The following is a 16,905-nucleotide window of genomic DNA, read 5'->3' as shown; positions in this document are numbered from 1 at the left end:
GAAATATTTATGTTTACATCTTTATTCATAAACTGTAGAAGATCTGTGAAACACTAGCTTAAATAGATCATATAATTTTCTTTAATTTCTGTGCAATTTTCCATTTGTTTACAATTGGTTTACATTTAAAAATCGAATTTTTTAAAATTTGCTAAAGGTTTGTAGAAGGGAGCAACTCAGCAATACCCTCAGAATCAATTAAAATTTGCTTAATGTTTTACTTCTTGTAATACTCTAACCTTCAATTTCTCCCAAAACTAGTTGATTTAATATTGTAAAGAGAATTATTAATCAGTTTCTAACACTTTTTAGGAAACAAAGACATTTCAGCAATACCTTTTTTTCTTTTGCAAGTTGATAAAAACATACCCTACTTCCTCTTCATTAGCTCAGAAATAAGTATGTTTTTATCTGAACAAAATAGCTTTTCAGCAAATAAAGATAAAGTGCGAAGTATGATGACAAAGAGCATGTACATAGCAAGCCTCATAAGAAACCACAAAAGCCAATTTCCACATGGTATTGATTGCCATATTTTATTATTAATATGGAACCTTATTTTACCACTGCTTTCTAACAATATGAAGTAGTTTGTTTTGCATCAAATATCTTTTTGTAAAGTATTGCTAGTCTTAATTTACCATAAGCATGTCTTTGTAAACGGAAAAGTATACGTTATCTTAACTAGCTATTGCTCACTTTAGCAAGGTAGAAGGATGCAGTGCTAATACAGTCATGTATTTTATTTCATTTAGTCTTTCAGCTCTAGCCATCTACCTCTTTTTTCACACATCACCTCATAATCCTTTAATCTAGCTCAAATTACAGTATCAAATATTAAACAATTCCCCTTCCCCCCACAAGTCCTCTTACTTTGAGCTAGATACATACATACACATGTGTATCTCTTATATAAGCAACCCAATTGAATGACTTGTGCTGTACTCACTTTCCCTCTACATAGATATCAAAATTTGCCATCTTACTGTTCACCATCTTTTCCAGAAAATTAATGTATTAAATATCACAGTCCTAGTACAGATCACTGGGCACTTGATTGTTATCCTTCTGTGATATTGGAAATAGATGACTTAATTCCACTCTGTTTTCTGCTAGCCAGTTTCTCAACCATGACAGTACTTTATCTCTTGTCTGTGACTACTTAGTTTCCTTAATAACTACGGCTGTCAAACAAATTAAAAAGATTTTAAAAATCACAATTAATTGCAATTTTAATCACTCTGTTGTTAATTCAATACCATTTAAATATTTTTGGATGTTTTCTACATTTTCACATATATTGATTTCAATTACAACACAGAATACAACGTTTACAATGCTCACTTTGTTTTTTATTGCAAATATTTGCATTGTAAAAAATAAAAAATAGTATTTTTCAATTCGCCTCATACAAGTACTGTAGTACAATTTCTTTATTGTGAAAGTGAAACTTACAAATGTAGGTTGTTTTTTTTTTACATAATGCACTCAAAAATAAAATATTGTAAAACTTTAGAGCCTACAAGTCCACTCAGTCATACTTTTCCTTCATCCAATCACTAAGACAAATAAGTTTGTTTACATTTATGGGAGATAATGCTGCCTACTTCTTAGTTATATCACCTGAAAATAAGAACTGGCATTCACATGGCTCTGTTGTAGCTGGTGTTGCAAGGTATTTCCATGCCAGATATGCTAAACATTTGTATCCCCCTTCATGCTTCGACCATCATTCTAGAGGACGTGCTTCCATGCTAATGACAGCTTTTGCTCAATAACCATCCAAAACAGTGGAAACGGACACACATTCATTTTCATCATCTGAGTCAGATGATTGTTTTTCTTTTTTGCTGGTTTGGGTTCTGTAGTTTCTGCATCAGAGTGTTGCTCTTTTAAGACTTCTGACCGTATGTTCCACACATCATCCCTCTCAGATTTTGGAAGGTACTTCAGAGTCTTAAACCTGGAATGTTGGCCGAAGCATGAAGGGGCATACAAATGTTTAGCATATCTGGCATGGAAATGCTTTGCAGTACTGGGTACAAAAGTGCCATCTGAATGCCTGTTTTCACTTTCAAGTGAAATTTATTTTCACAGAACGGGCAGAAATTTATTTTCTTCAGTATCTCCTTGGAGTTCAGACTCCACAACCTCGAGGGTATGTCTATGCTGCATTTAAACACTCATGTTTGGCCTGATTCAGCAGACTCAGGCTATTGGGCTGTTTAACTGCAGTGTAGACATTCGGCTCCGGCAGGAGTCTGGGCTCTGTGACCTTGAGGACTTAAACCTGAATGTCTACACCACAATTAAACAGCCCCATAGCCTGAGTCAGCTGACACAGGCCAAACATGAGTGTTTAAATGCAGCATAGACATACCCTCGAGATTGTGGACTCTGAACTCCAAGGAGATACTGAAGAAAATAAATTCTCTGCCCGTTCTGTGAAAATAAATTTTTGGGTAAGTAGACATTTGCATTAAGTATATATTTCATCTTTACTATGCATAGAAAACATATCAGTCTGGTTTTACTGTGGAATTAGATACCTATTTTATCTTTTCATTTATTTTATCTATCATTAATTTATTAATGATACGGTATATTGAGTGCAGTTAGAGTACAGGAAGATTTGACTTTTTCTCCTTTTGCAAAACATGTAACTAATACAAACAAATGATAAAATACCTTGGTTTAACCATTGTTATCAGATATTAGATTATCTACCTCAGTAATTAGTTTTATGTTTTAGAATAACTTCATACAGCTATGAATGTTCTGATCTTACTGTGGAAAAACAAAAAGGCAAATGTCAAGACTTTTGTTTTGTTTTTACAGTTCACTTTTGGAAGTGCTACTTGATATATAAAAGTAGTACATACTTGTCAAGAAAATCATATCCTCCACATAATATAGTAGTCTTAGCTGATACATTCAAATTATATTCTAGCATTGCTGCAATGTTGATGAAATACATATGCTCTGACTAAATGTCCATCTTAAATAAGTGATTTTGTTGATGGGCAAGAACAACGAAAAAGGGGGGAGACTATTTGAAAATAATTAGGACTATTATTTTACTGGTGATATTTTTCCCCCTATAGCTCATATGTATGGAAATGTTAGTCATTTTATTTTTTGATAGTAGTACACTAGTAAGTGACCATTTCAGTTCACAAATTGAATGAAACAAGTTTTTGTGTGTACGTTTATAAACCTAACATTTGTGTGTTTTCCCGTTTTTCCTTTCAATAGAAAACCCAATTGAGTTAAGTAGATACTTGTAAATACTGATCTACCTTTTAGTTTTAATACACGTTTTACAAAGTCATTGAATAAATCATTGTTGAGATTTAAAGGAACATTCTCAACTTGAAAATCATGTTTAAAAATTCTTAGCTGTGGTTATTACAAGTAATGTCTAAAATGAGTGTAACTAAAAGAGATTGGAGGAAAAACATCTTTTCAAGGTGTTTTTGTGCATTTGTGATGACACTTTATGTATAATCAGTTTTGTGGTTTTTCTTCAATTGTCAAGAGAATTGGGCTTCAGTCCTGCAGCTACACATTTGTAGTCACAGGGCTTGCTCTGCAAGGATATGTTTGCAGCATTGAGGTCTTTGTCAGTTTTCCGTGTTGCTTTTGTGGGTCTTTCAGACAGTACTTGGTGAGGTAAACCTACTTCTTTTAAAAAAAAAAAAAAAAAAGTGGGGGGGACACATTATTTTAGAAATTACTTTTCTCATTTATTGAAAATGATTAGATTCCAAATGTATGGTGTCACTTCAAAAGATTATTTAAAAATTGTATTTGTGTCCATTTATAATGTATATAGACAGACTTAAAGGCTTTTGTTTTACTTTTATGTTTGGTTTTGGTCTTAAAAATATCAAAATGTGAAGTCTCACGTTCTGTAGTTTTACTGGATTACTTTTTAAGTATGGTGAGCTCTCACGCTTTTATTGAATGTTGAACAAAGACTTCCCTTTTCCCAAATATTTGTTAACTTTAATATTAAAAAAGTGTTATTAAAAGCCAGACAAAATCCAGAGTTTTAAACAGTCTAACTACAAATCCTTTCCTCTCTTAGTTGCTCAGCTTTCTGGGTTTTGTTGCTTGTTATGACATAATTCTATTAGTTCTCCATTTGCTGGGGGACCTCTACACAAAGAACATTCTCTAAACATTTCACACCATTGCTATATGCAGTTCAGCTGCCCCCGTGTTAGCAGTATGGGACAGGCTGCCAGAATTTTCAATATCCTATTCAAACCACCACCACCAGCAGGTGGACATCTATACTAGAGCTCCCAGTTGTGCTAACGCTATTGGAACTGAACTGTCATTATCAATGGTATATCATTTAGAGACATTTTTGCTAGGGTAGGCAGGTCCATAAAGTTTTCCAAGGTCGTCAAACTTTAAAAGAAAAGGAGTATTAGTGGCACCTTAGAGACTAACCAATTGATTTCAGCATAAGCTTTCGTGACCTACAGCTCACTTCATCGGATGCATTCAGTGGAAAATACAGTGAGGAGATTTATATACACACAACATGAAAAAACGGGTGTTATCATACACACTGTAAGGAGAGTGATCACTTCAGATGAACTATTACCAGCAGAAGAGCGGGGGGTGGGGTGGGGGGAGAAAACCTTCTGTAGTGATAATCAAGGTGGGCCATTTCCAACAGTTAACAAGAACATCTGAGGAACAGTGGGGGGTCGGGGGGGTGGGAAATAAACATGGGGAAATAGTTTTACTTTGTGTAATGACCCATCCACTCCCAGTCTCTATTCAAGCCTAAGTTAATTGTATCCAGTTTGCAAATTAATTCCCATTCAGCAGTCTCTCGTTGGAGTCTGTTTTTGAAGTCTTTTTATTGTAGTATTGTGACTTTTAGGTCTGTAATCGAGTGACCAGAGAGATTGAAGTGTTCTCCGACTGGTTTCTGAATGTTATAATTCTTGACATCTGATTTGTGTCCATTTATTCTTTTACGTAGAGACTGTCCAGTTTGACCAATGTACATGGCAGAGGGGCATTGCTGGCACATGATGGCATATATCACGTTGGTAGATGTGCAGGTGAACGAGCCTCTGATAGTGTGGCTAATGTGATTTGAAGTGAGCTGTAGCTCACGAAAGCTTATGCTCAAATAAATTGGTTAGTCTCTAAGGTGCCACAAGTACTCCTTTTCTTTTTGCGAATACAGACTAACACGGCTGCTACTCTGAAACCTGTCATTATGCAAGGCACTGCATTTAGCCATATGGAGTGGAAATCCGTCAACTTCATGAAAAAACTCGTACAGATACAGACAGACATCTTCCTTTCCAAATGCAAACAGATGGACATCGTACCAAAAGGACTGAAGGTAAAAAATCCATTACAATCTACCTACCATACAGACTATGCTGACAGCTTGTGCCACACGCTCTCAAAGAAACTGCGGAACCACCTGATCAACATCTTCTACAGCAAACAGGGAAAGATTAAGAATGAGCTCTCAAAACTGGATACTCTCATAAAAAACCAACCTTCCACACAAACTTCCTCGTGGCTGGACTTTACAAAAACTAGACAAGCCATTTACAACACACACTTTGCTTCTCTACAAAAGAAAAAGGACACTAAACTATCTAAACTACTACATGCCACAAGAGGCCACAGCAATGGTTCCCTTAACCCAGCCAGCAATATTGTTAATCTATCCAACTATACTCTTCGCCCAGCAGAAGAATCTGTCCTATCTCGGGGCCTCTCCTTCTGCCCCTCCACCCCCACGAACATGATACAGTTCTGTGGTGACCTAGAATCCTATTTTTGACGTCTCCGACTCAAGGAATATTTCCAACACACCTCTGAACAACATACTAATCCACAGAGACCTTCCTACCAACACTACAAAAAGAAGGATTCTAGGTGGACTCCTCCTGAAGATCGAAACAACAGACTTGGCTTCTACATAGAGTGCTTCCGCCGACGTGCACGGGCTGAAATTGTGGAAAAGCAACATCACTCGCCCCATAACCTCAGCTGTGCAGAACACAATACCATCCACAGTCTCAGAAACATCTCTGACATCATAATCAAAAAGGCTGACAAAGGAGGTGCTGTCGTCATGAATAGGTCAGAATATGAACAAGAGGCTGCTAGGCAGCTCTCCAACACCACTTTCTACAAGCCATTACCCTCTGATCCCACTGAGGGTTACCAAAAGAAACTACAGCATTTGCTCAAGAAACTCCCTGAAAAAGCACAAGAACAAATCCGCACAGACACACCCCTGGAACCCTGACTTGGGGTATTCTATCTGCTACCCAAGATCCATAAACCTGGAAATGCTGGACGCCCCATCATCTCAGGCATTGGCACACTGACAGCAGCATTGTCTGGCTATGTAGACTCCCTCCTCAGGCCCTACGCTACCAGCACTCCCAACTATCTTCGAGACACCACTGACTTCCTGAGGAAACTACAATCCATCGGTGATCTTCCTGAAAACACCATCCTGGCCACTATGGATGTAGAAGCCCTCTATGTCAACATTCCACACAAAGATGGACTACAAGCCGTCAGGAACAGTATCCCCAATAATGTCACGGCAAACCTGGTGGCTGAACTTTGTGACTTTGTCCTCACCCATAACTATTTCACATTTGGGGACAATGTATACCTTCAAATCAGCGGCACTGCTATGGGTACCCACATGGCCCTACAGTATGCCAGCATTTTTATGGCTGACTTAGAACAACGCTTCCTCAGCTCTCGTCCCCTAATGCCCCTATTCTACTTGCGCTATATTGATGACATCTTCGTCATCTGGACCCATGGAAAAGAAGCCCTTGAGGAATTCCACCATGATTTCAACAATTTCCATCCCACGATCAACCTCAGCCTGGACCAGTCCACGCAGGAGATCCACTTCCTGGACACTACGGTGCTAATAAGGATGGTCACATAAACACCACCCTATGCCGGAAACCTACTGGCCGCTATTCCTACCTACATGCCTCCAGCTTTCACCCAGACCACACCACACGATCCATCAACTACAGCCAAGCTCTATGATACAACCGCATTTGCTCCAACCCCTCAGACAGAGACAAACACCTACAAGATCTCTATCAAGCATTCTTACAACTACAGTACCCACCTGCTGCAGTGAAGAAACATATTGACAGAGCCAGAAGAGTACCCAGAAGTCACTTACTACAGGACAGGCCTAACAAAGAAAATAACAGAACGCCACTAGCCGTCACCTTCAGCCCCCAACTAAAACCTCTCCAACGCATCATCAAGGATCTACAACCTATCCTGAAGGATGACCCAACACTCTCACAAATCTTGGGAGACAGGCCAGTCCTTGCCTACAGACAGCCCCCCCACCTGAAGCAAATACTCACCAGCAACCACACACCACACAACAGAACCACTAACCCAGGGACCTATCCTTGCAACAAAGCCCGTTGCCAACTGTGCCCACATATCTATTCAGGGGACACCATCATAGGGCCTAATCACATCAGCCACACTATCAGAGGCTCGTTCACCTGCACATCTACCAATGTGATATATGCCATCATGCGCCAGCAATGCCCCTCTGCCATGTACATTGGTCAAACTGGACAGTCTCTACGTAAAAGAATAAATGGACACAAATCAGATGTCAAGAATTATAACATTCAGAAACCAGTCGGAGAACAGTTCAATCTCTCTGGCCACTCGATTACAGACCTAAAATTTGCAATATTACAACAAAAAGACTTCAAAAACAGACTCCAACGAGAGACTGCTGAATGGGAATTAATTTGCAAACTGGATACAATTAACTTAGGCTTGAATAGAGACTGGGAGTGGATGGGTCATTACACAAAGTAAAACTATTTCCCCATGTTTATTTCCCACTCCCCAACCCCCCACTGTTCCTCAGATGTTCTTGTTAACTGTTGGAAATGGCCCACCTTGATTATCACTACAAAAGGTTTTCTCCCCTCTACCCCCCCCGCTCTCCTGCTGGTAATAGTTCATCTTAAGTGATCACTCTCCTTACAGTGTGTATGATAACACCCGTTTTTTCATGTTGTGTGTATATAAATCTCCTCACTGTATTGTCCACTGAATGCATCCGATGAAGTGAGCTGTAGGTCACGAAAGCTTATGTTCAAATAAATTGGTTAGTCTCTAAGGTGCCACAAGTACTCCTTTTCTTTTTGAGAGATAAGCAGCATGATGATTCAGAGAATGGAACTAGGAGTCAGGAACACCTACGTCCTCATCGTATTTCTTCCACAGATTCTCTGTTTCACTAGGAAAGTTATCAAACCTTCCTCTGCCTCAGTTTATCCAGTATATAATATGTATGTTATGTTGAGGATTAATTAGTAAATGTTCATAAACATATTGAAGATGGCAAAATGCTTCAGTAGTATGCTAATTATTATAACGGAATCTTGAGGTGAAATAATTGAAGTTTGTCACTGTCATATTTTGAATGTGTTCAGAATTGAAAAGTTCCTGTGTTAATGGTGCTGTGACTTCCTTTTACAGGCTCAGAACAAAGAAACCAAAGTCCTTGCTGCAGCAAAGGTGATTGATACTAAATCCGAGGAAGAACTAGAAGATTACATGGTTGAGATTGATATTCTGGCATCCTGCGATCATCCAAATATTGTCAAGCTTCTAGATGCTTTCTACTATGAAAATAATCTTTGGGTAGGTGTTTCCTTTTGTATACGGTTCTCCAATTTACGTAAAAATATTGAACTTTAGGTTCCCCCCCCCCAACTTAATAATAAGAGACTTTATATCATTATTCCATCAAATCTTGCAAGTCGCATGATTACTGTGTCAAAGCATCTTCTAGCAAATCAGTATGATGAAATTAAGATATACAGAGTCATCTGTTCAGCTCTGACTGTAACAGCAACTCTGGTTCACCCGGATTAGATTCTAAAACTTGGAATTTGATAGTTTATTTCTATGTATGGAGAGGATTTAGACATTTCTAGTTTGTAACTGCTGGATTCAAGTTTTAAGTCCACCAGCACAGTTCAGAAATAGATAACGGGAACCACACAATTAAGAATAAAATAAAAATTAGGGCTTTTTGAGACCAATCTTGTGAGATACTGATCAACCTCAACTTCCACTGATTTTAATGGGACTTGAGGGCACTCAGTAACTTGCAGAAAGTGCTTAGCATCTCACAGAACTTGGCCCACAATTTGCTGATGATCTAGGCCTTTGAATGTACATATGTAGATTTCACAAATACAGTAACTCCTCACTTAACGTTGTAGTTATGTTCCTGAAAAATGCAACTTTAAGCGAAACGATGTTAAGCGAATCCAATTTCCCCATAAGAATTCATGTAAATGGGGGGATTATTCTGGGCCAAGAAGAGTTCTATGGACATGAATAGGAAGAAGGAGAAAAACAAGTCAAAGGGTTTTTGGTTTTCCCTTTAAAACATGTGACAGGTCTCTTTCCTTCGATTTTTGATGTCTTTCCTTTCATGTAAATATTATACTTTTTCTGTTTCACGTGAAGGGGGCGTGAAGATAAGGCAGCTATGTCTGCTGTTAACAAATGTTTTGGCTCCTGTACTCAGAATTTTCAAATCAGAAATAACTATATAATGATTGTGCAAATCACACACACAGCCAACCAGATTCCAGTTGATTTTAATCCTTTTATTGTGGAATTTATATACCTGGATTAACACATTTTGTCTGAGTATCTCCAAGCACTTTGCATACAATTTACTCAAGCCTTGCAGTGCCACTTTCAGTTAGCTAATATCACTGTTCTACAGAAGTTAGATAAGTGATTTATCAAGGTCACACAGCAAGCCAGGGATAAACGAGGAAATAGAACCCAAGCCTCCTGATGCCAAGTCCTATGGTCTGTCACCTCTAGACAACACTTCCAATTCAGTAAATTATTTATTTTTTATTTTTAATACCTGTGTTTTTATTTATACACAGATCCTGATTGAATTTTGTGCAGGTGGAGCAGTAGATGCAGTAATGTTGGGTAAATACAAGATTTTGTTTCAAATAATAATCGTTATAACAGGTTAAAATAAAAATAATTAAATATTTTGAAGGATTTTACTTTTAAAAATTATATACTATTTTGAAATGCAGATATTTTGTTTGTATTTTATGCATTACTATACTGAACAATACTCAATGTGATGATTTTAAAATATTTATTATATGAGTGTAAAGTAGCTATATCTATGTACCTAACCCCCTCATCTTAATGTAAAGTAATTTTGTTATTTTTAAAATGGTCATTATATTTCTCAAAAATCTAAATTATTTTAAAATTAATAATTTAAATTATGCATTAATTTATGCATGTGAGCAACTTTAATCGCATGAGTAGATTATTTATGTGATTAGTTGTCCATATATTTGTCTTTACAGAATATGGTTCTTTTTTCCATCTTACTCAAAGTATTATTTAAAACATAATTAATATTTCATTGACCTGAAAGTCATTTTAATAACATTTCTGTATATTAAACAGAAAATTCAAAGTAACTTTATAAATAGTTCATAAATGAGACGTTCCCAGATCCCAGGTGTGAAATCCTGGCTCCATTGGAGTCCATGGGAATTTTGCCATTGACTTCAGTGGGGCCAGAATTTTTCGCCTAATGTTTACTTCTAAAACTAAGTGGTCAGATTGACAGTTTTTGCTATGATTTATAATGATCAGTCTGGAAATTTATGTAAAAATAAAAACGCAAAAGATGGGATTTTTTTTTATATTTGTGTATGTGTTTCTCTTTCAGAGCTTGAGAGGCCATTAACAGAGCCACAGATTAAAGTAGTTTGCAAGCAGACTTTGGAGGCACTGAACTACTTGCATGAAAATAAGATCATTCACAGAGATTTAAAAGCTGGCAATATTCTTTTTACATTAGATGGAGACATTAAACTGGGTAAGGCTCTTGCATGGAAATATACAAGATTTTTTAAAAAAAAAACAAACCGATCATCTCATGAACTTTTTTGTTTAAATTGTTGTTTGGCACTGTTAAGTATTTGTGTACTTAGATATATGTTATAGAAGAATTATAGTTCAACAGACATAAGTGATTTTTTGTTATTCTGAAAAATAAGTAAAGCTTGAGTTATCTTATTTATGCTTGGCAAACCTCCCATAGAGTTCAAAGGGAGCAGGAGCAGGCCTTGTACCAATACTGTTACTGAATTTGAAAGTCAGGTTACGCTAGGTGTAAATACTTTTAAATATATATAATATAATATAAAAACAAGAGTTTTAGGTTTCATTTGGCTATGGAAAATATTTAAAATGTGTGAAAATAAAGTCTATAATAATTCAGTTTCTTTAAATGTCTCCCACTAATATTCTAGATATAGAAAAAATTATTATTATTGGTGTTCCCTTTTCCCTACAGCCTTCTATACCACTGATCACTCCCTCTTCCTTAACTTCAGTGGGAGCTGGAACACACAATTGCTATGAGCTTTGTAGTGTTTCTTCCTAGCATTCTGTCTGAAGTAATCACCACCGCCCAAAATTTCCTCTCCTGAGAATGGGGATGGTATAGAGAGGAAATCTCCATGAGGATTTCTTCATGAAGGCTCCACGTTGTCCCATTGATGGATGGAATTTGGTTCCTCCATCTAGAAAATGGCTAAATGGCCCACCTCCAAACCTGGTAGATCCTCAGGGATGCACAGTTGGCCAGATCTACCTGCATGGAGGCCCTCTGCTTTTACAGTGGCTTTGGGGCTCCAAGTGTCATTCCTTCACTACTAGCTTAACTTGGAAGTCAATTAAAAAATTCAGAATAGCTAAGCAAGTACTTTGGTGATTCTTTGCCTTGTTTTTTCTTCTGCAAAATAGAGATGATAATCCTGCCTTGCTATTTGTCTTGTCTGTTAAACTTGTAAGCTTCAAGGTAGGGGCTGTCTCTTACTGTGTGTATATATACACAGCACCTGGCACAATGGGATCCCGATCTTGATTGTGGCCTCCCACTGTTTCCTTGTACTCCTCTGTCTGTATCCACCTATTGTCTCTTATGTTATACTTAAATTGTAAGCTTCTTGGGGTAAGTAACTTTTTTTTGTTTTGTGTTTATGCAGCCCCTAACACAATGGGGTCCTAGTCCATGACTAGGATTCCTAGGCACTACATTAGTAGAAATACATAAATAAATAAAATAATAATACAAAATAATACTAAATAAAATAATAATTAATACTAAAGCTTGAGGCTGTATTATCTTTTCTAACAAATTTCCACAGGGTCAGAGCTAGGATGACATGTATTCTTCTGTCTTTGTCCATTTCCCTTGTCCCACGAGATCTCTGCCTCTTCTCAGCATGGACGTGAAGTTGGGTGATAGTGCTGCAGAGGTAGCTGAGACCCTACTTTGCAAAGAAATCTAAGTGGGGAAGTCCCCTTCTTTTGTGGATTCAGTGGATGTAAACTGGCCCTATAAAATTCAGACTGGTCAAAGATTTAATTTACTTTATCTTTGAAAAGGAAACAGGGTCTGTATGAAAGAATATATAATTTCTTTCTTGCTGCTTGTACTGTTTGCTTTTTTGCTTCTGGTGGTCTTGAATATGTTAAGTGCAATGCCTCCTGTTTTTTAATAAAATGGAATTTCATATGTGATAGTTTTATGAGAAACAATCAAGTTTTAATGTCTAATTTATAGTATCTACAGTCCTTTAATATTTCTGGTTTTATACTGGAATAGGTAGCTGCCTTAATCCTACACTGTTTTGTGAAGAGCAAAATTAGGCTTATCAAGTGTTGAGCCTATCACGTCATTTTGTACAGATTGAAGCAGACAGAGTATAGGTATTTTGTCTCTGGTCTAATCAGTACACTTTAATTAAGAAGAGTTAGAACATCTGCTATAGTAGGACACAAAAAAGTATCTCTTCAAAATAAATATACTTATTTTATAAATGAGAAATGTCATGCTTGATATGCTATTTGATAAAATTTATTATAAGAAATGCAAGATTTCTAATTTACATTTTACAATCAAAAGTGTACCTACATGTCTGTACTATTCGCCTTTTTCAAAGATTTCATACTGGGGGAACAGGAAAAAGAAAATAAATCCTAGTTTAGGATCTCTGAATTAGTGTAAAAATCAAAACCTAATGGGGAATTGTTGAAGTAGGTAGAGATGTTAATGTTCAAGTTTAGTGTGATAATTTCATAGGCAAAATAAATAATTTCCTAATGGAAAATCGTTTATTTCTTTTCTTCTAACAACAAATACTTCTCCTACCTGCCATTATTTCTGTCCTTCACATCCTAATCTTGGCATTAGCCTTTAAAGTGCTTTATTTTTAGCAGGGGGAGGCATTATACTTTTTTATTAGAGTAGTTAGTGAGCTACAAAGTATTACTGATTTCATAATAACAACACATTTAAATATTTTGAATGCTCACTTTAGAGTTTTAATATTCATATATATATACTTTTTGGTCTACAGTGTAGCTCAAAATTTCATATGCTAGTTGTGGAATGTAAAAAAGAATTCCACCTCTAAATTAGTAATATTTTTTACTGTTTGCTTCAAGCGGATTTTGGCGTGTCTGCTAAAAACACAAGGACAATACAGAGAAGAGATTCTTTCATTGGTACACCTTACTGGTAAGTGTGCAGTTTTGTTAACTTTTTAGCATGAACTAATATTTTAATATCACAACTGAGTACATAGCCTTGCAAAAGAATAATGTAAAATATGTAAAAGTGTGCCATTTACTTTAAAATATTTAAATTTCATTAATATTTTAATTAAGTAAACTATTTAGAATGTTTTTGACTGCAGATGATAATGCTTCTTTCTCTAATTCTATACACCATTCTCTTTTGCAGGATGGCTCCTGAAGTGGTAATGTGTGAGACATCTAAAGACAGGCCTTATGATTATAAGGCTGATGTGTGGTCACTGGGCATCACTTTAATAGAAATGGCTCAAGTAGAACCACCTCATCATGAGCTAAATCCTATGCGTGTGCTGCTGAAAATAGCAAAATCTGACCCACCTACATTGGCACAGCCTTCAAAATGGTTAGTCTTTTAATGCTAACTTTTTTTGCCAAGAGTTTTGAAGATTGGCTCTGAGTCTGCAGCGATGTAAGCACATTTAACTTCAATCACTTGAGTAGTCCTATTAAATTGTATTGAACTACTCACATGCATAAAGTACTTCTATGTGGCCTTGGAGGATTGGGGCCCATGACTTTACTTTTTGTTATTGCAGTGTCTAGAAGCTTTCATATTAAAAAGGCTACAGTATCTTAGTATTTTAATATTGTTGTGTTGGAAAATAGAGCTTGTTCTTTTCAAATATAAGTTTCAGATTCAACATCAAATGTCAGGTTTCAGAGTAACAGCCGTGTTAGTCTGTATTCGCAAAAAGAAAAGGAGTACTTGTGGCACCTTAGAGACTAACCAATTTATTTGAGCATGAGCTTTCGTGAGCTACAGCTCACTTCATCAGATGCATACCGTGGAAACTGCAGCAGACTTTATATATACACAGAGAATATGAAACAATACCTCCTCCCACCCCACTGTCCTGCTGGTAATAGCTTATCTAAAGTAATCATCAGGTTAGGCCATTTCCAGCACAAATCCAGGTTTTCTCACCCTCCACCCCCCCACACAAATTCACTCTCCTGCTGGTGATAGCCCATCCAAAGTGACAACTCTTTACACAATGTGCATGATAATCAAGTTAGGCCATTTCCTGCACAAATCCAGGTTCTCTCACTCCCTCACCCCCCTCCAAAAACCCACCCCCATGGAGGTGGGTGAGGGAGTGAGAGAACCTGGATTTGTGCAGGAAATGGCCTAACTTGATTATCATGCACACTGTGTAAAGAGTTGTCACTTTGGATGGGCTATCACCAGCAGGAGAGTGAATTTGTGTGGGGGGGTGGAGGGTGAGAAAACCTGGATTTGTGCTGGAAATGGCCTAACCTGATGATTACTTTAGATAAGCTATTACCAGCAGGACAGTGGGGTGGGAGGAGGTATTGTTTCATATTCTCTGTGTATATATAAAGTCTGCTGCAGTTTCCACGGTATGCATCTGATGAAGTGAGCTGTAGCTCACGAAAGCTCATGCTCAAATAAATTGGTTAGTCTCTAAGGTGCCACAAGTACTCCTTTTCTTTTAACATCAAATGTGTACATAAAGATTTTTAACTACCCTTTTTAAAAAAAATGTGATATAAAGAAAAAGCATGAGGACGATGATCTGTTTTAAAAAAAGTAAAAATGGAAAAAAAGAGAAATGTTGAAGAATCCTCTTTGATTTCATACAGAGAATATACATTGTTTGAAAAGAGTATGCCGTTGCCCACTCAGTCATGACAACAGATTGTTTTCAAATGGTTAGTGCAAAGTATTACTAGGTGAATTTGCAGTTAGGATGAATCTGATGAAGTGAGCTGTAGCTCACAAATGCTTATGCTCAAATAAATTTGTTAATCTCTAAGGTGCCACAAGTACTCCTTTTCTTTTTAAAACCAAGAACCATAAAATAAAACCTTTCTTTAAAATGGAACTTCATTTGAAAACATGCAGCTCAGGGACTAAAAAAGAACAACAGAAAGGTTAAGGTTGCACTTCACAAGGCAAAATAATGGATAAACGGGTGTTGAATCAAGCCATATCACTTTACGCAAAACAATGTGGCAGATAAAGCAGTGGTTTTTAATATAGTCTAGATTATAAAACTTTATTAAGAGAGATTACAAGGTAAGCAATGTGCTACTTTCAGTTTTAAACATTTATTGGATTGGCTATCAGAAGTTCAATATGCAGCACCTCATGGGCTTTTCAACTGTAAAACTAATTGGGTTAAATTCATATCCCTGGTATAACTCTATTGATTTCATTAGAGTTATACCAGTGATTGTAACCTGTTAAGGAGAAACTGTTTGGGTTTGGGTTTTTTTCATTCTCTTGCCTCTCCTGCCTTCTTTTGAATGGATGGTGAGCAATTGTAATGAAGTCATAAATAGGAAATTGAAAAGAACGTGTCACTATGCAGTTTGTGTAGGAGTAAAGGTAAAGTGGCAATCACTTCTTTGTTTTCTTCTGCAGGTCTTCAGATTTTAAAGATTTTCTAAGGAAATGTTTGGAAAAGAATGTAGATGCCAGATGGAATACTGCTCAACTTCTTCAGGTAAGAAAAGTTAGCTGCCAACAGGGTTATAGTACTTGGGTTTAATACATCTATTTAGAAGCAAGACACTGCTACTGTGAAGTTCTGAATAATTCAAAATTAGATATACTTAATCTGTATTTAACATTATGGGGCAGATCCTCAGCTGGTATAAGTCAGTGGAGAGACACCAGCTTATACCAGGTGGAAATTTGGCCTACTATTTATAAATTTTTATATGTAAATAATTCTCTTGTGGACCTATTTATGTTAATTCAGTGCTTCCCCTAATGTATAAAGTAGTTGTGTTTATATAAGCAGTTGATTGCTGACAGATGTTTTAAAAGCTTTAGTCCTCATCCATCTGCTCTAATGCTGTCACTGCAGAAGAGCTAACAGGAGTAGATCTGACTAGATACATTTGATTCTGTTTAACGTCAGTGCATGTTTACTTGTATCCAAAATACATTTGACATATGTTGAAAGACTTTAAGAAGCAGGACCAAACAGAGAGAGAATACTTTATGCAGAAAGAATATGAAGACAGGTAGTTGTTTTTTCTAAAGGAAACATACAGAAGGAATTGATTGTCTCGCAAATCTTTGGTCCAAAGGCAGCATTGTATTTTTCTAGATTAAATACTTCCAGATAGTAAATAGAAAATGTATTAGGTGGAAGTTCAGGCATGGAATAAAAAAAATAATGA

General features: G+C 36.7%; 1 protein-coding gene across 5 annotated transcripts in view; it reads left to right on the top strand.

The window, feature by feature from the left end:
* SLK (STE20 like kinase) overlaps positions 1–16,905 on the top strand; it is a 67,236-nt gene that overhangs the window by 21,289 nt on the left and 29,042 nt on the right. For all 5 annotated transcript variants that reach the window (XM_077823227.1, XM_077823228.1, XM_077823226.1 and 2 more), the window contains 6 exons: positions 8,554–8,718; positions 9,993–10,041; positions 10,811–10,960; positions 13,600–13,672; positions 13,898–14,092; positions 16,139–16,220. In XM_077823227.1, the coding sequence (XP_077679353.1) occupies positions 8,554–8,718; positions 9,993–10,041; positions 10,811–10,960; positions 13,600–13,672; positions 13,898–14,092; positions 16,139–16,220 (714 nt within the window). The remainder of the gene's footprint in view (positions 1–8,553; positions 8,719–9,992; positions 10,042–10,810; positions 10,961–13,599; positions 13,673–13,897; positions 14,093–16,138; positions 16,221–16,905) is intronic.

Source organism: Eretmochelys imbricata, chromosome 7 (genome assembly GCF_965152235.1).
Source record: "Eretmochelys imbricata isolate rEreImb1 chromosome 7, rEreImb1.hap1, whole genome shotgun sequence".
NCBI lineage: Eukaryota > Metazoa > Chordata > Testudines > Cheloniidae > Eretmochelys > Eretmochelys imbricata.
The sequence above is the reverse complement of the archived record's forward strand: the minus strand, read 5'-3'. Positions and strand labels throughout refer to the sequence as shown.